A 24,345-nucleotide genomic window follows, 5' to 3' on the forward strand; every position below is an offset into this window, starting at 1 on the left:
GGGCACATGGTGGCTCATTCGGGTAAGCATCCGACTCTTGATTTCAGATCAGGTCATGATCTCAGGGTCATGAGATGGAGGCCCAAATGGGGCTTTATGCTCAGCGGGGAGCCTGCTTGGGATTCTCTCTCTCCCTCTGCCGCTCCCCATCTTGCATGCTTCCTTCCTTCTTTTTTTTTTTTCAAGATTTTATTTATTTATTTGACCGACAGAGATCACAAGTAGGCAGAGAGGCAGGCAGAGAGAGATGGGGGGAAGCAGGCTCCCTGCTGAGCAGAGAGCCCGATGCGGGGCTCGATCTCAGGAACCTGAGATCATGACCTGAGCCAAAGTCAGATGCTTTAACCCACTGAGCCACCCAGGCGCTCCAACTTTATTTCTAATTAAAAAAAAAATTTTTTTCTCCGTTCCACAATGATTGATCTTCCCTGGGAGAGATCCCTTGTGAGTCCAGACTGTAGCCAAGGAACCTCTGGCCATCGGTGCATGCATTTTTAGTTCTGTTTTCCTTAATTTGAGTCCATTCTTCCTGACTCTGGAACACAGTAGTCTCCTATTCTATAAAGACCACCCCAAGCTGGTGATAAGGAAGTGAGGATCTCCCTCTGCTTATGGACCCCTCAGAAAAATAACTGTCAGCAAATGTCATTCCCCTCCTCCCCACCAACACACTGACAATTTTAACAAAAAAATTTTCTTGCAGGGACGGGGGAGAGGGTAAGCTAAAGCAATTTCTTTGTTTCAAACATCCAAATGTCACTTCAAAGCAAAAACAAGTGCTGAGTTTACAGAGTAAAGTGGTAATAGATTTATCTCTAGAGGCATGGAAAGGATTGTTTTGATTTTCTTCTTTGTTCATTTTTCTACTTGATTTTTTTCATGTATTACAGTTAGAACCTAAAATAAACAAAGCAAATAAAAAAAAAATCACTCCAGGCTTCCTCTGTCCACACTAAAATCTCCTTTTTCTTAAATCCCTTATACAAATGGTCTATAACGTACAACTCAGCCTTGGTCACATTTTGTCCTAAGTGGAAAATTCCATAAGTGATGCCACAGGGCCACTTACTGAAGGTTCCAGGCAAGACCATTTCACAGGCATGATCTCACCTTGGTCTGAGTATTCTTGTCCCCTGACTAGGTATGTGAGCTCCTTGAAGATAGAAAACATAATTTTACTTGATAATAATCCTTAAAGTGTGAGGTAGACAACAGAACCTCCAGAAGGGAAATGTATCAATAAGCAATACTTCTATATATCAAAGCTCAACCTCTTTAAAAATTAAGGAGAGGCACAGTGAGATGCTATTACATACCTACCAAATTAGAACAATTATCTGAGTATCTTAACAAGTGTGGCAAAGAGGCAAAGGAGCAGGAACTCTCACAGAGGGATGGCTGGAATGTAAATCAAGACAAACATTTGTATCTCCTACTATTAAACAAATTCCTTTCCTGGTCTCTATTCTAGAGAAACTCTTTTACTAGAGCCTTAGGTATAAAAGTGTTCATTGTCCCACTGTTTCTAAGAGCCAGCAAGTAGAAACAGTTGAGATATCCATTGTCAGGAAAATGAATAAATACAGGACATATATGATAAATACTCATATAATGAAATATGCCACAGTTTTGAGAATGACCAAACTATGGCCGTACACATCAACATGGTGAGTTCCCAGATGCAGTGTTGAACAAAAGTAATGCATATAGCATAATTACATTTACACAAAGTTCAAAAATAGTCAAAGTGAAAGAACGCTTCTAGGGACACATACCTAAGCGGTAAACTATATACTAAAGGAAAAGAATGAATATCCCTAAAGCCAGGAGAGTAGTTAAGTGGGGGTTAGGGAGGTTATGATCAGCGAGAGATCAGGGAGAACGTTTGGGACTTGGAAGCTATGAGCAAGGTTCCGTTTTTAAAACTTTGTAGTTCATTACTGTACTTTAAGATATATATTTTATATTTTCTTAATATGTGTATTTAACAATATAAAAAGAAAAGACAGCTCTTTTTGATATGTAGTTGACTATAAAAAGTAGGTTACTGAGAAGGACTACATGTGCTATGATGCCATTATTGTGGGGAAAAAAAAGATCCATCTATCTAAACATTTTAAAACCTATTTATGCATTTCTCTACTCATAGACGTTTAAACCACTTCAAATAAAAAAACAGCAAATATCCTTGTTGGGACGTTTTAGTGTACTTATCTCATTAACTCCTTAGATACTTATATTTCTAGATACTAACCTGCCTTTTTACTGGGACTTTTAGGCCATATCACCTGTATCACATATATAAGCATTACTGATAATTGCAGAAAGCTGATCAAAGAATCACATTATTTAATAGTATCCCAAATTTCTGTGATATGATGACAAAGTATCAGAAACCCTGCTTAGTCGTTTTCCTTATTTGAGGGGATTGGTGAGGACCTGCAGCAGGGGACAGGCTTTTGATCTGCAAGCTCACCGCCCCACCCCACATCCTCCTGTTCTAGAGACTACTTTAAAGAGCTCCGTTGTGACTTTAGAGAGCTGCCTCCCTACTGACCTGCCTGACCATCTCTGGATCAGGAGCAATTTTCTTCCCCCAGGGGTCAGGGTGGTTGTTTGCAGACGTGCACAGTTTAACTGGCGTACCTAAGAGTTTCAACACAGTCACCTCTGTTTACATATCTAGCCCCGTATCTCTTCTCTCTCAGCACACTGATCTACCTCGAAACTCTCACTCTCCCAGGTGTGAACACACAAGTATCCCCTTCGCTAATGATGATGGCCATTTTTTGAACAGGTAGACAAAGGGAATGACAAACAGCTGGGTGCCTACCACGCACCAGGCACCATACCAGGCATGTAACATACATTCATTGGTCCTCCCGGACTTCAGGAGGTGGTAGTCTCGCGTCTCGATTAATGAGAAGGAACTCAAGGCTCAGTAGGCTTCATTACCTTGCCCCTTTCACAGACAACTAAGTGACAGAGCTGACCTCTATCTGAGGGATCAGTGCTCTTTCTCACCACAGTACTAATTACAACAAAGCAGGCTTTATGCCACAGGTGATAGCATCCTTCCCCACCCCGCCCCACTCCGATGGCCCTATTTTAAGTGCCCAAGGGACTGCCTACCAAGTGATAATGGCAGGAGTTCTATTACCAATCAGGCCACTTGTCTGAGAAGACTTCAGTGGTGGTGCTGTCCTCGAACTGCTGTGCCATATGGGAGCTCTGGAGAAGCCGAGCAGATGATCTCAGAACCCCCGGGCCAGGGAAATATTCTGTATAACTTGAACATGGAAAACTAAATCATACTGTCCTGGACAGTATGATTTTTTTTGTCACTGTCCTAAGACAGTATCTGGTCTTAATTAAATATGCTCAGCACTCCCTGATCACATCCTCTGTCCCCCATTAAATGCATAGAGACATACACAAGGGTTTGAGGGGGAAAAGGCTATTTTACTAGGAAATCAGTGGAGAAAATAAGTCCTAGAACGCCCCCCCCCCCCAAAAAAAAAGCTTTCTATTAATCAGTCTCCAAGGCTGGTTAAGTACATGTCATTCTATTCACAGTACAGATCCTTTTCCTTTTCGGGTTGGAGGGGAGGGAGACACTTACGGTGTGTTGATTACCAGGCGGTCCCACTGCCCCTTGATGTCATCTTCAGATGGCTGTTCAGTGATATATAGGCCATCAAACTCCAGCTTCCTGGCGATTTCTTTTTCCCTTTTGAATACCACCAGAGGGACCTAAGAGTGGGAAGACGCTGGTTACTAGGGAAGGCTTTCAGATGACAGCACCCTCTCCTAAGAATTCCCCACAAATTAGCCTTTCCAACTACAGGGCGGTGATCTCTCTTTCTCTCACCCTCTCTCTCTTATGTTTATATTTTTTAGTTAGTAATCTCTATGCCCAACCTGGGGCTTGAACTCATGACGCTGAGATCAGGAGACACATGCTCCTCTGACTGAGTCAGCCAGGTGTGCTTGAGGCAGTAATTTCTTCGCAGTAGGATTCTTTGGGTGCCTTGCTGTAGATCTAAAGTCAAATAATCTCTTCTCATTCCTTTGGCTAATATGCCTCCCTCTCCAAAAAGCTGTTTCATTGGGGCCACCCTTCAAAGTTTGTATTAAATAGCTGATAGTAATACAAACCAGACTCCTTGACCCATCCTGGGGAGAAGGCCATATTCAGACCAGTCCATAGGCCAAATGAGTTAGGTCCCCTAGGATTCCTAGACTGGAGTTGAACCAAGATTTAGAAAGAAAATGAACTGTTCTAGAGTGGATTGGTCAGCCACAGAAATACCATGGCATATTCCAGCCCCCTTCAATGGCTATGGTCATATTCATGTCATGGTACTGATGTTTGGTTGATGAAACATGGTTTGCTAGCTAGGAGGAGAGGATTCACTGGGCTCCATATGCTCTTTCAGTATTGAAGTTTTCTTCCTGAGAGCAGCACATTTACTGGTTCCTGACTATTGCTCCCCATTCTCTTCCAGTTGTCACTGTCATTTTAGCCTAGAGATGGTGGCATGGCTCTGATGACCTAACACCAAAAAGGTACACAGAGAAGGAGGGGAAAGTAATCTCCTTGCTCCAACCATCACCAAACACACATGCTTCAAACAAAGGACAGAGTTAGTGAGGTCAGAGGAGACTACTGAAACCCCAGGAAGTGAGTGGCCAGCACTCCTCTAGCCAGGAGAGCTTAATGGCAGACAGAGCCAGGGCCTGTCACGCAGCCGGAAATCCACTGGGTACATGGCAACATCCCTCTGGCCTGGGTCTCCAAAACGTTTCTTCCAGTAACTCTTTCTCAAAGCTCATGATATCCATATACCCCACACTATTTCTTAATTTCCAAGGAAAAAAGGACAGAATTTAGATAATCATTTGTGAAGTTACTTCTTGTCCTTTTTTTCTTTAAAATGACAAAACACCACCAAGAAGATAAAAGACTAATGACAGGAAGATGGCAAAGGCTAACAATAGGCATCTGCACACTGTGAGGAATCAGTGATTGCTACTCACTAATGGATGACGTAGGAGGGAAAGCAAAGGTAAAGCTACTCTGACTAATGTCTGCTGTATTCAGAGAAGATTCTGAATAATAATAATACTAATAATACTACCAAGGACTGGAGCAGTACTCATCTCTGGGATTCGAAGCATTCCCCCTTCAATCTTCTAAGGGTTTATATACTCTTGTAAGGAGGACCTCCACGTCTTTATTCCCAAGGTTAGTGTTTACCTTTTGTTTTCTCTAAGTAGCCGGTGTATCTGTACTGAAGCCAACAAGCCAATAAGCCAACAAGTCCAGGATGCCAGACTAAGGAAAACCACCAACATGCTCTCGTGGTTACTATGTTTGGAGTTCTGAGTCCCGTTACACACAGTAATTCATTGAACACTTCCAGCAACTTTTAGGGGTTGGTGTTATGATTATAACACTCATTTTTACAGATGAGTAATCAGAGGAATGGGGAGGTTAGTGGCAGAGCTGGGAGTCCCACCCAGGCAGCCTCGCTCCAGACTGTGCTTTCATCATTACAAAGGGGTACTTAGCATGGGTCAGGGCACATGGTCTCCCCAGTGGGGTAGCTAGACTTCCTGCAGGATACTCTAGTTCACCGGGGGAAGTGATGGCCACAAGGACAGGAATACATGTGTGGACTCTTCCCGGGAAAAGATGGCATGGTATATGGCCAAGGAGACTTCCAATCAAGAGAAGAAAAAAAATGTAATGAGAAAAAAGATGTGGTCTAGTAGCAGCAGAACTGGACTTAGAACACCAAAAACAGAACAGAGGGCTTTGTACGAATATATGAAGATCCTAAAACTGTAGTAGTTTGTGAAGACGGCCCCAGTGAACTAAGTCTCCTGATATTCATGCCCTTGTGTGCCACCCCCCACCCCCACGCCTCCTTTGCAGCAATGAGTCTGGGCTGCCCCTGTGACTCAGAGATGCCCTGAGTCTTCACAGAGAGCCCTGGCTGAGCCCAACCTTCCAGCTGTTTGTTCCCTTGCCAACGTTCCAGGTGCGAGAGCATGCCATCCTGGACAGTCCAGCCCAGCCAAGCTGACAGATGGTAGCTGACACGGTTGCCTTCATGCAGAGCAGAGGGACTGCTCAGATGTGCCCAGTCAAGCCAGAGAATGAAAATGATTGTTGTTTTAAGCCACTAAGTTTTGGGGGCAATCTGTTACAGAGCACTAGGTAACTGAAATGGTAATTCACCAGTAAGTTTTCATCGGCTATCTTAAGTAGTTGAAACCTAACACACTCTGAAAGGTGAAAAGCATTTCTGTAAAAATTCTAACCTAAGTTCACAGATCAGAAGCAGCCCTCATTACTAGCTCCATGTGTGACTTAGCCTGGTGATTCTAGTCCCACAAAACTCAACAGGAAGTGCCTGAAAAGGGACTCCCAGAGCAAGGCTTCTCAAATGGGTGTTAACAAAGATCCCCCAGGAGGCATGCTAAGTTGCAGATTTGGTTTTAAAAGGCTCCGGGTATGGCCAGAGTCTGCAGTTCTCAGCCACTTCATGAGCCCCAGCCCACCAGCACAGTCCTGAAGAACAAAGGCCTGGCTGGGTTCAAAATGATGTGTCTTCCCCAAGGAGGCTGGCTAGATTCAGAGTGGCCCATGACTCACCTTCAGGCAGTAATAGCCCACCACACAGACCAAAGAGATGACGGTGTGGATAATGGCCAAGGCCCGCAACGCCGGTGCCATGTACCCAGTGCTCTCCTGCAGGACAAAGAACACCATCGCTTCTTCCTCTTCCTCATCGGTAAAGGAATTCCACAGGTTTGCAACGTCTTCCGTCTCTTCTTCTAAAGGTTCTTCCGTGACCTGGCCCAAGACACACACTCTCTTATCAACATCAGAGAGGGCCTCTGCCACTGGCTCTCCCCCATGGTTTCGCATGCTAGCACCTGCTGCACAGACTTAGGGAACAGCATTACCTGCTGAGAGAACGAGCTTTTATGGAACTTCTTCCTAGGAATCTCCAGTATTTCTCTTAACTATGAAAAAATTTTTAAGAGAAAGACGATCTCTCCAAAAAAAGAAAAAAAAATTCAAAGTAAGGAACACTGTACTACCTATGCTAGGATCCCTAGGCCACGGGAGGTAATTTCTGAAATACCATGGCCTGGGGAGGAGGCTGAGACACCAACACACACATGTGCACGTGCACACACACGTGCACACATGCACACACACACTCTCTCGACATCTTCCATTCTTTTTTAGACACCTTTGACATTCGTGGCTTCTTCGGCCATCCGGACACAGGTGATGCCTGGATCTATGCCTATGAGGCTCTCCCCCTGTGAGACTCTCGCCCTGTGGTTCCACCTCCCACTGGCTCTCTGTGCCTGGATCACTGTCTGTGGTCCCTTCAACCTCAGTAAGGGGAAAGCCAAGCTCTGCCACACCTCCTGTGGACTTCTAGTTCTTTTCTCCAGGCAACAGAACGCCATTACTGTTCAACCTAGGGATAGGCTGGTGTAGGTAAAAGTTGGCTTTAAAAAAGTTAGATTGGTGGTTTTAGATAGAAAGGGAGAGAGGGAAAAGTTAGGACAGCCACTAAAAGACCATGTCGAGAATCCAGGACCTATCATTCATTAATTCATTCCACTGACATTTATTATGTTGCCTATGGTCTACGAGAACCACTTACCAATGTTCAAAATCTTTATTTGTCCTGGTTAGTTCCTCTTTTCTCATATCCAAAAACCATCTGTGGTTAATTCTTCCCTCATAATGGTTCTAATCTATAGGCCAACGATAATGGCTTTCTGTTACCTTATGCTTTAAGGAAAGAACTATATTTATTACTCATTTTGAGATACATCACATTGTAGGGTCCAGCACACATGAAGTAGTCAACACACATTTGGAGAGTTTATGACATAATGACTAGGATAAGCCTGAACTCTGGAAACAGTGCTGGAACTGGCTTCCCAGGCAAGTGGTGTCTCCATTCTCTGTGCTGCTAAAAACCATATCCCTTTAGAAGCCAGTGTCTTAGACATTTCCTTAGATATTAGCATTTTTGCTCTAATTAAGAGCACACATTCTATTAGGATTTAAAAAAAGAATACCGTCTATTTAGGAAATCATCCCTGAACGTGGTATCACCTTATAAAAGAGTAAGATGAAGTTGATCGCGAAGGCTACGAACAGAGCGAGGAATCTCAGGTTGTAGAAATTCCTGGCCAGGTAATGCTGAAAAGGAAAGGACAGGCAGGAGTGGAAGAGTTTTAGAAGGGAAAGAGACCTTCCTTCCCTCAAACAGAAGACCTTTTCTGCTTAGAAATGTAGACAGAACAAGTCCTACTCATTGGTAACCCTGGATTATGATGTATTTGGGGAGGAACCAGGGACATTGATTAAAAAAAAATGCTGAGAATGATGCTCAAGGGAATCCTGCTCTGGGTTACCCCTCAGGGAACCAAATGCCCAAACATGCCACCCCAAAGGATTAAAATGCTGCTGTGAAGGGACGGAGGGGTGTGTGTGTGTGTGTGTGTGTGTGCAGAAATTATGAGTATTCGAGGCCCACTGTAGAGAGGTGGCCAGTCTGTGGCCTAGAGTACTTGTCCCTTTGTAAGTCATAGAGCCTCTGCCTTTGTCTTCTCAAGGGGCAGTATTCCTACTGCCATCTTCCCCAGAAAATCCAGCCCTTGCGGATGGGAATGGTAGAAAGCTCGCAAGCTCTCTGTCGAGGGGGTGCTCCCCATTGGTGTCCTGGCCATCAGCAACTGTCCCTCACTGGGCAATGTGTCAGAGAAAGGACATCACGAGCTATGCTGAGAGCTGACTACATGTGGAATAACTTCCTTCTCCTCTCCATCTCCCAATGTCCTCCATGTCATTTGTTATGCTTACATGTGGAATAACTTTTGAGGAGTAACAGGAGAACCTAACATAACCATATTCTTTGTGCATCCCAGATGACCCAACTACTTCTGAACTTTGGACTACGATCCTCCACGTCTGCACATGACACAGGAAGAATCTTCTAGAAGGAGATATCTGCACCCTGCTGTGGATAGCCAGGGCATTCCAGGCTGGAGGGGCTAGAGCACCTGGCTTTGCCCGTTACCCTCTTCTCCTTTTCTTCCCCCACACAAGGACCAGACAGATGAAGGAGAAGAGGAAGGAAGAGCAATGAGAAAGAGGAAGAATCGTAAGGACCCGAACAGTGAAATGGAATGCAGCCACTCGGCTGAGGTCTGAGCCAGGAGCAGGGCAGGGTGGGAGCACTTACCAGTAACTTGGTCTGATAGATTTCCAGCCCTTTGAAGAAATTAGCCATGAAGGCTTCAGGCTTCTCGACTTTCTGGCCCCGCCGTCGCTTCTTCTTCTTTGTCACATCTGCCCACAGGGCCTCGGCCTGCTCTTCCTCTTTGGCCGTATCCTCTTTCTCCCCGTCTTCCAGGCTGCAGGAACGAGAGGCCCATCAGCACAGAAGGGCAGCGGGAGGCCTGGCCCAGAGAGGGAGACTAAATTAAAAAGAAATCTTGTCATTATTCCTGGAGGGTCTGTATCACCCCACGGTGGCTGGAAGCCAGCTCCACCCTTAAAGAGCGATGCCGCTCTGAGGAGCTGTGGTCGTTGGGGGCCGTCCGTTGTAAATGTGCTTGTAGTCCTCTTCTGATAGGGGGATAAACAAATTTATTTTTCCCTTCAGAAAAGTTGTCCTTGATTTTTAAAGATTGCTGTAATTAGTAATAGTACCTATTCTTCTGAGCTTGTGGTCAGACTTAAGTGAGCCACCCGGGTGGCTCAGTCTGTTAAGCGGCTGACTCCTGATTTCAGCTCAGGTTGTGATCTCAGGCTTGTGAAATGGGGCCGCACGTCATGCTCCAAGCTCAGTGGGGAGTCTGCTTGAGATTCTTTCCCTCTCCCTTTGCCCCTCCCCCCCGATTTGTGCTCTCTAAAAACAAACCAAAAAAGACCTTAGCACAGACTGCAGCGTGTAATATGCATTCACTATACTAGAAAACACCACCACTACCATTATAGGAAGTTGCTAAGTGTGGGTGTTCAATCATTTGTTCGGCCAGATTGGGAAGTTCTGCTCTTCTAGTGCCATGACAAAGTTAACATGAGTAATGGAGTATGCTTATTGGATAGCTGGGGTAAAAAGAAGTGTATCCAGGCCTGCGCAGTACCTGTTTCTTGTAGTAACAGAGATCAAGATTTCTAGTTAGCACAGCAATACAACAGGAGATGTCATCTAGAATGACCTGCCATAGGGTTGGAAGTAGTCGAAGCTACCAAGAACTTACTCTGTCTTCTCAGGCTCCACTTTCCCTTCTGCTTCATGTGCTGCTTTCATCTCAGCTGCCTGGACAAAAATAACAATCAGTCAAATTTTCCTCAACTTGAAGAGATCACGGTCTCTTCATATACAGCACTGGCTGTTTTCATCTCCTTGTCACATGTCCCCGTGGCTTTCTCTCTTCAGAATGCCTCTGCTTTCCTCAGGATCACGGGATGTAAGTGGATCAGCCACGAAAATGGTTTGCAATCCATTTCTCCAGAGAAATGCCAATGCAAAGATTGCAAACTTAAAAACTCAATTGTCCTGCTATTATTTAACTCCCAGAGAAAACTTTGGCTAGGACCCCATGGCACTGTCCCAACAGCCCATGGGGTCAGGGAGGGATGGGTCACAGATCACACCAGGTCCAATCTACAACCTGCTTCCACCAGACAGAATTCCTGCATTGTCTTCAAATTTCTTACCTACTACCCCAATCCCTCTGACTGATGACCACTACAATTAGAATAAAATTCAAGGCCCTCAGTGAGGTCTACAAGACCTATGTGATCATGGCCTTTTTCTCCATCCTTGTCTTGTACCACTTGACTTGTTACCTCCTACACCCAAACAGCCAGACCTCATTTTCTTTCCTGGCATATTTCAAATCCTTCCTTGCACCAAGATCTTTGCACAAGCCACTCTTCTCTCTGGAGTATGACTGCCCTGGTCTTTCCTGTGCCTGACATATTTCAGGACTTGGTTCAGGTGACACCTTTTTGGAAGTCTCCTGAACTATCCTATTCATAGTAGGGCCCATACTCACTTTGAAACATGTGGCCTTGTTCATTTTTTCAGCACGTGTCACAAATGGTATTTATCTTATTACTTTGTTCTCTTCCACTAGAAGCTGAGATCTAGTAAAGCAAAAGCATGTCTCTCTTGTTAACCAATGTATTTCCGTGGATCCTAGAACAGAGCCAGGTATGTAATAGGCCTTGAATGAGTCCCTATTATGTATCAAACTCTGTCTGGCACCTGGAGCTACATCAGGGAGCAAAACAGAGTAAATAAATTCATATCGCAAGAAGGCCTATCGTTCTGATGCTTCCATCCCAGACTCTCCAAAATTAGGTGAGTGTTCTCTCCTCTCCATTTCCTTTACCTAGCATTCTTCCTTCTTAACATTCTTCATGCTTGTATGGACTTCTGCAATGTCTATTTTTCTTCCACTAAATTACAGGGACAATGCACTTCTCACTCACCACTATCTTCTCGGAGCCCCAAACAGTGGGAAGCACATATTAACTAATCAATAAATATTAATGAAATGAATGAGTAAAATTTGTCTTTGGCCTCTGATGTCTTTACAATCCTCTCCATGTTCTCTTTGGTGCTAGAATGAGGCTGTGAGTTAGATGCTTCCATGGAGGGGAACACCCAGAACTTTCCACGACCAAGGGGTTCTGGATTACTGTTATTCCCTTAATCTAGTCAACTGACTTAAAGCCCAAATTGGATAGTGAGTACATCTCAAGAAGGAAATGTTCTAAGCACGATGCTGGGCAAAATGATATCATCTGGACCACTTGGGACACTAGAGAAGTACGGTCTCAAAGGAAAGTTCTCCCCATACGCTTTCTAGGTTTCTCCCACTCTCTGAAAGTCTGCTTCATGCCCTTCACTTTTCTTATGAAAGCCCCCCATCAGGACCTGTCCATGCTAACTCCAAGAAATCCAGAGAGGATTTTTACCTTTATGAATGATAGATGCTTCTTTGCTTTATGCCATTTTGGCTGATGGAAGGTTTGATAGGAACACTCTCATTTGGATAGTGAAGGAAACCTCTCCCTGGTGTTCTGTGCTTTCTGTTCACTCATGGAACCCACGCATCATGAGAACTAACCTTCTGATGAAGTCTTGGAAGACCATCAGATTTGGCCTCCACAATGTAACCTGAAGATCGCTCAGCAGCTAGACTCCGTGACAACCATCTGAGTGTTGCTCTTTCCAGACATGGCAGAGAATTGCAAGATCAGGGACAGAAGAGCTGGTAACTAATACAGTGTTGGCGCCTAGGGAGCCAGCATCAGAAGTGACTGCAAGTCTATTTCTGGGCATAGAGAAAAGATGACGGAAACAACTTGTGCTTACCTGTGCTTTCCTTTTCTTCTGGACAGTACTCTCTAGTGTAGGGGGTTCATCCTTGCCAATAATCTCAGAGAGGTCACCCAAACCCCCTTCAGGCCCATGCTTTAAGCCGCCTTCTTTCTTTGGGTGGAATCCAAAGAGATCTGACATAATATCTGCATCTCCCTTCTCACCCTTCACGAAGTGAATTAGTTCGGGAGGAACCCCTGGCTCAGTCACCTCTGCCCGCTCAGCATCTAGAGCATCGTCATGGATACCAAACTGGGTGGGGTCAGGCATGTCACCCAGGATCTTGGTCACTCTGATGTTCTTTGCCCCTTCCACGAGGCCACCTCCAAACACTGTGTTCCAGAGGATCTGGAAGATTCCTCCCAATATGGTGAAGAACAACCGGAAGAGCCCCACAAACAACATCCAGAAGAAAGAGAAGAACACCTTCACCAGCTCCTTCATGGTCATCTTTTTCACCTTCCTGTACTGCTTCCGGAGGTTCTTCAGGGTTGCCTTCTTCAGAAAGTTGGCAACGTTTCTCTTCACTGAGGCACAGGCCATGGCAAACGCAGAGGCTGACTCGAAAGACTTGTCATCCTCCTCTTCACCCTCAATTTCTAACACATAAGATGAATCTTCATCTTCTTCCTGCTCCTCATCAGGCCTCTCAGCTGAGTCAGATTCGGAGATCTGAGAGGCTAACTGCATTTCAAAGATGGTATCCTCACAGAAGTTCACAAACAACTCCATCTTTTCTTGCTCTCCCCCTTCATTGACCACATCAAAGATGAATTGCCGCTTTGATTCCTTCACTTGGGGCTTCTCCCACTGAGTTCGACTGGATTCACTGATCTCGAAATAAACACGCTCAATTTTCTTGGCCCCACCCATGATCTCAATTCGTCCCAGGTAGGGTTCAAAGTAATTTAGTACACTTCCTGCTGGGTCCAACAGACACTTAAGGCGAGAATCATTTGGCATATGTTCGGAGAGATTGGTCAGTAACACTGCCACATTAAACCCTATGTCCTTGGCCGGCTCATGGAACCGGTCTACAAAATCAATGTAATTAAACATATCATTCTCATCAGCTTCTGCGCATGAAAGGAGAAAGTCAATCTCTGACTGTGTGTACTGTTTCTGCCCTTCCATGGCCTTTTGGAACTCTTTTTTAGAGATAATCCCTTTACCATCTGGGTCATATTCTTTGAAGGTGTCTGAGCTGGTTAGGTCTTTAAGTTTCAAGAACATGTCAAAGAATTTCAAGATCATTTCTACATTGGTAGATGACTCTACCAGTGTGTCAACCATCTGCTTGCCAATAGTTCCATTTACCACATTCCCTGTGAGGCAGGTTCAAAAAGACATACAAATATATAAATAAACCCAAGTCATCATGTAACTGGTCAGGTAGCTATTTTTTAGAAAATTTGAATGTCCAATCAGGTGGCTCTTTTCTGACCATGGTGGTTTGAAAATGGGTAGGAGGGAGCAGCAAGCCATAAAGACTACACCACTAGGAGCCAAGGGGGAAAGAAACAAAGGGAAGAAGGAGATGGCCACATCAGTGCCTTTTATCTGGACTGGGGCCGGGAAAGTGGTTTCATTATCAGATTACTGGGGACACATAGGGATAAGTGGTGCCCCTCTTATCCCCTTAGACCTAGGAGAGTGCCCAACTAGATGGCTGGCATACACACTGGCAGCCAGATGTACTGAAAAGCAATGGGGAGAGGGAGAGGATAGGGAAGAGCAAAGCTTGGAGGTTTTCCCCAGTTCATTCTGGCTTTCCTATTAACATAAAATGAGTTGGTTTCAGGCTTTGTCCATCAGACCATGTGCCCCTCACTCATTTTTTTGTTTCTGAAAATTTGGCTTTCTAAGCAAAGTCATATGGCATCAATGACCTGCCAGAAGGATAATCTGCATGATTAGTACGGTTAGTGCTCAGACCAATTACAGTTGTGTGAATGCCTAGTTATACCAAACAGCCCAACCTTCCAGGAGGGACAGAAGCATCACCACCATGTCCTGAAGGAGATCCAAGAGTTCCTTCAGCAGCTCGATCTGACTGGAATCCTAGAACAGAAACAGGAGATACCCCTGAGCTATCTGATCCCTCAGCAAAGTATAGGGCAGTGAGCAAGAAGAGCCTGCTCTGGAAAGGTTAGGTGAAGGTTGTGTCCATTGTGCCTGTGGACATCGTATCATCCACTGTTCGTAGCATCAGGGAGACTTGCTGTGGCTGGACTTATCCAAGAGAACTCCTTTAGTTTCCCTTTTATTAGTACAATATGGCAGACATACCACTTGTTGTCCAAAGCTACTGAACAACCCAATCCACCAAAGAACCATTAGGTATTTCTATTAGTTCATGTTGTTTTTTTATACTGAGAATGATTAGGTGAGCTTTGGGGGAATACTACTGCAATCCAATTAAGGTATCAAGGTTATAATCAAGTGGGTTCTCCTTTCTTTCTGGGTTAGGGTCCCCTGATTCTAGCTGATGGTGATCTGGGTGCCAATGTCCCTTAATATTTTATAGAACTGAGGCTATTCCTCTGCTTTTGTTGCTAGTCTGTCTGGTTTTCACTTCAGTCTTGCAGATAGGGCATTGTCAAGTTAGCTCTCTGTTTTAAACTCAATGTCACAGAAGGAAAAACAACCCTTGGATGATCTGAGGTGGGCAATCTGAGGGTGAGATTTAAAAGTGCATTCTGGGCCACACTTCTTGTACAGACACTCTCTCTCACAAATACAGTTTTGTCAAGTCTCTCAGCTTTCAGGGGGACTGTCCCCTTCGGTGTGGGTCAGAGCTACACATGGAATATCACAGGGGAGAGAATATGAAGAGCTGGAAAAGACCTCAGATTGTCTATCCTAATTCCCAATAGTTCACAGATGATGGACCCAAAAACCAGGAAGGGGGAGTGACTCCTGAAAGTCACCAGCGAAAAAGGAAGCAGGGCCAGGCTCCTGTCTCCAGAGCCTCCGCACCGCACCGCACCGGCCCGGCTGGGCTGACACAGAAGTGGACGTGTTACCGCCAAATGAGCAGCGCTCCCAAGAACTCTCTCCTCCCATAAGGCCAGAGTCAAAAGGGGAAAAATGAAAGGGTTAAATAGCACATTCCAGAAGAGAGGGGACAGATGTGACAGCCTTGAAAATTTTAGTTACACGTTACTTAAATTAATGCAGCAAATGTTACTCTAATCAGCCTGAAACACATCCTGAAATTCTCCCTCATGTGTTGCCATGGAGAGAGGCGATCAACAACTATATACACTCCATTTGTTTGTTCATAATAAATGCTCGGAGCGATTCTGATTCATCTTGCCAGAGAGATGGGGAGTGAGAAGGAAAGGCAGCAATGGGGAGGGAGGGAAGCCAATGTGAGAGAGAAGGGATATATGAATTACAGAGACATGCAGACATTTGACAGACCCAGAAGGGGCTGGTAGATTGTCTGAAACTGACACAACAGTGACAAGGAAGCAAAAAGGATGAGCATCATAAAAAGCGAATGTTGAGGCAATTATGTAAAGGATAGGTTGGTGGGACACAAGGAAGGAAGCTGCATCCATGCAAAAGCCTTTCTGGGACACCCCTGGAGGCATTCATTCCTGTCACCCAGTGAAGCCCGCAGGTTTAAAACTGAGACCTCATCTGCATGGCTGGTCCGGCCGTTTGATCAAGCAGCCACGTGGACACAGGGGAATACCAACGGGTGGGGAGTGATTTTGCATTTCACACCAATGACACAGCGGGGAAGGGCCACAGTACCTGAGAGAGTTTCATCTGCATGTTAGCAAACACATGGAGGAAGCCGACCACCGCATCCCACAGCCTGCTGTGAGCCAGGCTCTGCTGGTTCCCAATGCAAGGGCCCTATGGAGAGGAGGGCATCCTTATTTCATGGAGACTTACTTCAGCACGAGCTGCTCTGACTCTTGCCCTAGTCAGTGCACAGGACACCTGCTTCTACTAGCAGATAGCTCCTTCCAAAAGTCACGTATTTTGTGGCTCACTGTTTTCCCAGGGTGTTACTTTTTGCCCCCCAACATAGACCTGGTCTAGGGAAAATCACCAGGAATTTCACAGTGCAGTGGTTTTTCAGAGATTTTCTTTTAGCTTGAGAATGTGTTCTTCAAATAAAATACTACAAAGAAGAATATTATTTAAGAGTGAAATGCTCTGGTTGAAATGGGACTGAAGGATACTCCAGCCCACTCTCACCTCCACCTTGGCCTCAGAGGGGTTCTGAGGAACTCCAGGCTTCCACAATTTGAAAAGCAGGCCCTATTATTTTCAGGTAAAGCTATGCATAAAATGCTATGTCTCATGGCTATCTACTCAAGTTAAAAAATGTGAATAATATTCCTAATGTTCAGGGGTGCCTGGGTAGCGCAGTCAGTTAAGCCTCTGCCTTCAGCTCAGGTCATGGTCCCAGGGTCCTGGGATCAAGCCCCACATCAGGCTCTCAGCTCAGTGGGGAGCCTGCTTCTCCCTCTCCCTCTGCCTGCTGCTCCCTCTGCTTGTGTTTTCTTGTTCTTTCTCTGACAAATAAATAAAATCTTTAAAAAATATATTCCTAATGTTCAACCACCTTTAGGATTTTCTTATCATTAACCTAAACTTTAGGTATAATATCTCTACCTTTTCAGAAAGCTAAACTTAGAGGGACGACTTCATTACCCATTTCCATTTTTCATCTTGATAACTTTTCCTAATTTTATACAGTGAATCAACATTTAAAAAAATAAATCATCTGGAGTTCTTCCACATGGGAGATTTGTCTATTCATTCTTACCTATTTAATCATTTATTTAAATTAATAGGGACTTCACATATTCATTTTATGCTCTGGGTTACTACCCAATACTACTCTATTTTGTCACTCAACTTGTTGCAGTTTTGGCCCCTGGGCGCTCTTTCAGCTGGCCTGTGTCCCTTGGACATAGGCCCATCTTTCTCTCTCTCTTCCCTGTCCCACCCCCCACGTTTCCTTACACTATATATGGGATTCTCCATGTCTTCTTGCATATTTCCTGCCCCAGCACTAGGACAAGCCCTTTCTCTAGGAAGTCTGGTTCCTCTCATTGGAAGATAGTATTAGAAACTGATCTGGGTGCTAGTTGTGCCTGCTGCTACTGTGATGTCATTATTTTAAGGCCCTCTCAGCTGACAGGACAGCAGATATGTGTGGGTTATACTAACCCATGTGTATGCAAAGTATCTAGAAATGTTTCCATAGGTAAGTATCTGTATCAATACCAAGTCCAACATGAATTTAGCATACTGACCTATGTATCCAACTATAACATATTTCCCCATGGGCCAGTGGGCCATCTAGCTGCTTCTTGCTTATCTGTAACCATTGAACAGTGAGAAGCCTGGCTCCTGCCATTTAGTAACTGCTCACTTCCATTATATGTGTAAAATGGTTGCAGAATTATTAACACATATCCCTAGGGGAAAAGCTTTAGCAACTAAAGTTCTTATGTATAGTTCCTTTTGCCTTTGGTCTTACAGTTGGTATTCATTCCCAAAGTTTCTTAGGTCAGCACCTTATTCCCCACCCCCTCAGTGAGGTCATTTTGTATATTTCTTATACCCTTAGATTCTTCTGTCATATTCTGCTCTGCTTCTCATCCTTAATTTTTCTTTAGATTTTGTTTCATCTTCAAGTCAATCTTCTATAATACATTTCCAAAAAGAACACAGGTACCACCTCAAGTTCTAGAAAAGGGTCGGCAGAATTCCCAAGGAGGAGGGCAGCATGAGTGGTAGTGCCTGACTTCCTAAATCATGTAAGTTTGTTTAAAAATCACTGTTTGAGGGGCACCTGGGTGGCTCAGTGGGTTAAGCATCTGCCTTTGGCCCAGGTCATGATTCCAGGGTCCTGGGATCAAGCCCAACATCAGGCTCACTCTGCCCCCACCCCCTGCTTGTGTGCTCTCTCCCTCTCTCAAATAAATAAATAAAATCTTTTAAAAAAATCACTATTCGTGTACATTTGATGTCTAATCCCTAGAAAACTCTAGATTCTTTTTGGAACAAAAAGTTGTAAGAAACTCACGTTCACCAAAAAGATGCTTCTTTTTTTACTTTAGGTTAAGTGCTCCAAGGGATATTCTGAAGATTAGGATGGCTTTCAATGTTTGTCAAATCTGTTCAATGACCTCCCCAGATACTTCACATTGTGTGACACTTCAGATCAGTCCCCTATTTCTATAGTTCTCTCTCCATGTTCTTATAATCCTTGAGTAAAACAAGGATCGCTCTCTCCCTTAAAATCTTCCAAGTTGAGTCTTAGTTTTGTGTTTATTTTAATAAACAAATATGATTAGAGTGTGCTGGCGCACTCATTAGATAGTTTTTTTTTTTTTTAATCTCCTACTAGACCCCAGAGGACTGTGATACGGCTACTGATTTCATAGGAAATTAGGCCCGAGTAATGGAAATGTACATCCTTTCCATTCATTAGTTCATTAGTTAGTAGTTCATTAGACCACTACAGGCAATGACCAGTTATAAATGGAAAGATAAATGACCAGGCAATGACTGTTATAAATGGAAAGAATGCTGCGAGATCTAAATATTCAACTGGAAATTCGTTTTAAATTTGACTGCCATTGGACATAGTTCATGTGCTGCTAAACTCTTTTCCAAAGAGTTTATTTTCTGACAAACTCGTAGGATCTTATAGGTTCTTCATCCCAAGACTCAACATCATTTATCTCTTTATTTTTTCATTCTATCAATTGTGCACTCTACCCCTCACACTTAATGAGTAGCTAGGGTGTGCTGCACATGCTAGAAATGAAGAATTTTAATAAAATAAGAAATTTTTCTACCCACAAAAATTTTTAATCTAAGAGGGAAACGAAAATGTAACTAGATAAATGCAAAGAGAGTGTGCCAATGCTAGGGAACAGGTCACAGTGAAGGACCATGGATTGTAGCTTCTCCTAGAGAGTAGTACTCTTGAAATACTCTTCTATATGTGGCTCCACATTGTCAGCGCCGGGTCTGGAGGCACAGTCCATAAAGGCATCCTATTATTCCATGGGGAATATGGAATATGGAGACTTTAAAAACACTCTGTTCTCAAGCCTGCACTCTGCAGCACGTACCTGGATGTATTCCGTAAGAGAATTGAAAATCTGCTTCGTGACTGCCAGAGCTTTGGAAAAATTGTGCTGTCCAGATTCGTCAATGATGTCCTTCCCTGAATAATACCAGTAGAAATCACTGATTGACTCCTAAGAACAAACAAGGAGAGTTTAGTGTTTCTTAAACTTCCAGTCAGTGAAGCTAAAAACCCAAGGTTCAGAAAGAGTACAGGAGAAACCCACATTTCTATGACCTCCTTCTTAGGACAGAAACCTAGGAAAAAGCACAGAGATACCTAATCCCTAGCGTCTCTGAAGAGCATATACTCCTCTAAGAAAGACCAGATAGGAGAAAGGATGTGTTCAGCAGGACACGGGTGACCACGAGGCAGGACAATTCACTCGCAATGAAAAAGGTACATTAAAGGTAATCATGAGGGGCGCCTGGGTGGCTCAGTGGGTTAAAGCCTCTGCCTTCGGCTCAGGTCATGATCCCAGGGTCCTGGGATCAAGCCTCACATCGGGCTCTCTGCTCAGCAGGGAGTCTGCTTCCTCCTCTCTCTCTGCCTGCCTCTCTGACTACTTGTGATCTCTGTCAGGTAAATAAATAAGATCTTTAAAAAAAAAAAAAAGGTAATCATGAGTATCATCCAACTAACTGGCACAAGAGCAGGGACACAAGAGCTAACACTGGGAAGTGCCAGAGGTTATTCTGACCCACGGCCCTATAGGACATCTCTCCATCTTTGCAACCACCCTATGAGATAGGTGCTACCGGTTCTACAGATGAGAACATCAGAACACAGGGAGGTTAAAGAGATTGCTCCAGTAAGTGGCAGAACCAGGAGGAAGACTTGGCAGAGAGGAGAGAGAATCTTTAGAATCTTTTTTTTTTAATGTTTCTGTAGATTTTCCTGTCATTATTTGGATTTCATTCAAACAGTTAAATGGAGTGACTTCTCAGGCACTAAGAACTTGTACATTCATCCTATTCCCAGTACCTCCTGTACCTCTCTTTTCTAGTGAAAATCTGTTTGCATTCACATATTGCAGCTCTCGAGCACTGTGGTGAGGTTTTCACTGGCAAAACTGAGGTAAACTGGCATTTCATCCGAGATGATTGCATACTTAACCACTCCCCCTATTTCATTTTTCAAATACAGGTTTTTAGGTATTTGACTTCCCATAAGTGTGTGGACATAGGATATAACACTGTTCTTATTGGGGCTGGACCAGACCCTGGGCCTTCCGTGATCCTATGCAATAGTCTTTAGCTTCTGGAAATGTGCATGAGCCATGCCACTGTCCAAGACCCACTGACCTGCAGACGCAGGAGGTAGTCCACAGTACTGATGATGATGTTTACGGTGGTGGTATTGCCCATCTGAGTTCGCAGGAAGTTCTGAAAGTCTAAGAACACCAGGGCTGTGTTAGAGCCTCTCTCATCATGCCGAGGACACTGGGCCAGCCCTCTTGGCTAAACTCAGAAGAGACATACTGTGTAAAAAGCCTTATGAGATCACCCCGTTTGGGTCCCCGGCGGGTCCTGCAGGACAGGGTCCTGCCCTGAGCCCTCCCATCCTTGTGAGGCTAGAAAGAGGACTTAACGAGCCCCAGGGACTTGATGGAGAGGGGTAGGTGTTTAGAGTCACCATCTAAAGATTCTGGAAGCCACTCAGCCTGGGTGGCACTAAATAACACCAGCCCTGAAGTTCAAGTCAGTTTTCCAATGAGTTGTGTGTTTTTTTTTTAAATTGAGGAATGGATTAACTGTTGTCCTTGAGTCAGCAGCTGGTTGTATGAAATGTGGCATCCTGAGCTGAATCATAATTTGGCACCTGAATGTTGTTTTCCTTTGACAAATCAATCTGTTCTACTTACCACTGTTATGTCCTTCACAAAGTAACTGCAGGAACCGAAAGAGATCACGTGTAAACTCGTCATTCTGGAGTACTTTTTCACCTTGAAAACAGAATACTGGTGAGCATTTGTTTGGCTTCTCAACCCAGAACACTTTCCAAGGCAAACAACTGCAAAAGTGACAAAGGGCCTGCCTCAGAACAGTTCGCAAAGGGAACTTGAAATGGAGGGGGAAAAACCCCAGTAACCTGGAACCCAGGTTACAGAACACAATGACTAACCAAGCCAAAGTAGTGAGCCCCAGGATGCCTTTGTCAGGAAAACACCTAGACTGTTGGCAGTAATGGCTCACGGTCCAGAACCCATGCTTTACAGATGGAAAACGCTTCTTTAATTAAGCATAAAAATGCTGAGTTAAGCTTCACATGCAACTACCAAGCCTAAAAAATGTGTCTACACTGCAGCAATTAAATAAGGTCCCTCAGGACTCACATGCATAGTAGACAACTGGGGCCAGACTCTCAGACTTACCACGCTCACGAACAATGACTGGTGATAAGAGAAAAACGGAAGAAGGCAAAGTAAGAAAAACCATAAACACCATGATAAACCGTGTTTAGTTAAGGGTGGCTCTGTGATCACATCCAGCCTTTATCAAAGCTACGGATGGGAAGAGTTTGCTGAAATTGGGCAAGTCCTTGCAGATTAAGAAGCACTGAGCAGGGGCTCTAACCAGAAATAGTTAATTATGGTAATCAGGAAGAGAAGAGCCTCCACATTTATCAGTTACTTACGTGTTCCTTCCTCAGTAACCATCCCCAGGCCTTCCGCTTTATTCTGCCTTTCAAATGCATTCAAATCAAGGACACTTGTAAGAGACGAGAGAAAACAAGGTTCAGGGCTACGCATGCTGGGAAAATGGATTTCTCATGTCAGTGCATCTATTGACTAAGAATATCTCTTGTCCTTGGGTTATCATAAATGGTCTAACACAGTGCCGTGTGACTCAAAGCCTAGCAGTTCCCTGGGTTTGCATCAGGAGTGTTGCCCAAGGATGCCTATAGCTCTCAGGCATGCACTGAGGGGTCAGAAGAACTTACAAAACTGTCCTTATTTGTCCAGTTCTAGTTCTTTCTTATGCATGAAGATTTAGAAAGGTTTCCCAAATAAAGAAGGAATAATCTGTTTCTGCGATTTCCCTAAAGAAAGTCTACTTTAAACTGTACAAATTAAGGCTCCCCTCCCACATTTATCTATTTTCTCCTTGAATCATAAGGAACTGTGGTGTTAGGGCTTGGGAGGAATATTCATGGAAAGTGCTGCAGAGTTCAGAGTTCAAAGGGCCACACCCTTTTAGAATTCTTGCATCATTCAGAAGCCAACAATAGCAGAGGTTAAGCTTTCTGAAGGTAATGATGTCCCTGAACCTGTAAAAAGCTAGCCTTTTTTTTTTTTTTTTTGGTCTCCACTTTCTGTGAACTTCCCAATCACAGCCACCCCAAATCCTACCTAGTACAACCACAGAATTTGATAAGGAGGACAATGAATAACCATATTATTTCCAACTGGGGCTCATTCTGTTTCTCTAACAGATTGTCCTTCCCCAATCTGAAAGGCTTTAATAGACCATAACATGAGGTCTCAAAAAAATATAGCTGCTAAGGCAGCTTATGACTGAATCCATTAGGATTCTGTAAAACTCTGCCCTCCCTGTACCACCAGGCAAAGGAAATGATCATTGGATTGGAAAGATGTCAGGGAAAAAAACCACAGCATTTCTTTACCCCTTTTAGGGAACCACATATCTTCTGCAAGATAGATGAATTTTAAAGAGAAAACAGTGAAAATTCCTATTGCCATATTGTTGGTTTTTCCCAGATCCTGGTGTAGAAAAGTTCTTCTCAATAACACAAAGTAACTTTTCTATTTTAGTAACTCTTCTATTTTAGCTTTGTCATTAAAGGAAAACTTAAACATTAAAAAAAACTTAAACATTAAAGGGTAACTCTTCTATTTTAGCTTTGTCATTAAAGGAAGAGAGCAGGGAAGTAGGACCTTTGGACAAAGAGGAGCAGTTCTGATTCAGGAGACTATCTGGGGGAACAGATGTTTCTGATCCTTACTCCATTCCAAAACACCCATTTCAAATGTTTTAATTTCTCTAATGTTTTGGTATTTTACCAATATGTATTATTTTTATAATTAACAAAAATCATTAAATATTTTAAAACTTCTGTTAGTACTCACTTGGCCTCTAAGGGCATGTCACCTGTCCCTCTAAGCCATTAATTACAAATGAGTTTAATAATATGAAGTATTAGAGACTACTAAGAGAACACTTAGAAATTTAATTGAGAATTTCATGGGCAACATGGAACTGAACTGCCTTGAGTTTTGTCATTCTGAGTCCACATGTACTATCTTACCTTCAGTGAAGTCAGCCTAGCAATATTACATTTTCTTTTCTTGAGTAAATGAGTTGGTTGTTGGTGCGGGGAAAAAATGGAGCTCAGAAAAAGGGATTGTACTGCAGCTCAAATATGTTCCCTCTCACCCCAGGATACATACAATATTTACTCCATCAAACAAGGCTAGCAAAATGATGAAGTCCACTAAAGGGAAGTATGTCCATCCTGCAAATTTTTAAGTGGTAAACGTAATAACTCTATTTTTAAGAACATTAATTAGAGGCAAATTAGCTAGATAATTATAACTCTGATTTCTTTTAGAACGAGTTACAGACTATTCAAAATACATATGAATCTTAGAGAGTAAGCTGATGCTTAGAAAGACTGCTGGCTTGTTTCCAAAATGAGTAGGCATGGTAACCTTAAACAACTTTTGGCTCTGCATCATTCATTCTTCAGGGGGTCAGCCATGAGAGGAGGCGTACATACGTGGTAATAAAAGTAGAAGTTCAATGCTTTGTTTTTTAGGCT

General features: G+C 43.7%; 1 protein-coding gene across 1 annotated transcript in view; it reads right to left on the bottom strand.

Moving 5' to 3' along the window:
- Positions 1-24,345, bottom strand: part of RYR3 (ryanodine receptor 3) — a 513,582-nt gene that overhangs the window by 12,868 nt on the left and 476,369 nt on the right. Inside the window, exons 82-93 of the mRNA XM_046008318.1 lie at positions 22,201-22,274; positions 21,428-21,508; positions 20,868-20,956; positions 19,568-19,696; positions 16,215-16,319; positions 14,429-14,510; positions 12,444-13,774; positions 10,315-10,373; positions 9,291-9,462; positions 8,159-8,245; positions 6,665-6,865; positions 3,623-3,753 (exon numbers count right to left, since the gene is read on the bottom strand). Of these exons, the coding sequence (XP_045864274.1) occupies positions 3,623-3,753; positions 6,665-6,865; positions 8,159-8,245; positions 9,291-9,462; positions 10,315-10,373; positions 12,444-13,774; positions 14,429-14,510; positions 16,215-16,319; positions 19,568-19,696; positions 20,868-20,956; positions 21,428-21,508; positions 22,201-22,274 (2,541 nt within the window). The remainder of the gene's footprint in view (positions 1-3,622; positions 3,754-6,664; positions 6,866-8,158; positions 8,246-9,290; positions 9,463-10,314; positions 10,374-12,443; positions 13,775-14,428; positions 14,511-16,214; positions 16,320-19,567; positions 19,697-20,867; positions 20,957-21,427; positions 21,509-22,200; positions 22,275-24,345) is intronic.

Source organism: Meles meles, chromosome 6 (genome assembly GCF_922984935.1).
Source record: "Meles meles chromosome 6, mMelMel3.1 paternal haplotype, whole genome shotgun sequence".
Lineage (NCBI taxonomy): Eukaryota > Metazoa > Chordata > Mammalia > Carnivora > Mustelidae > Meles > Meles meles.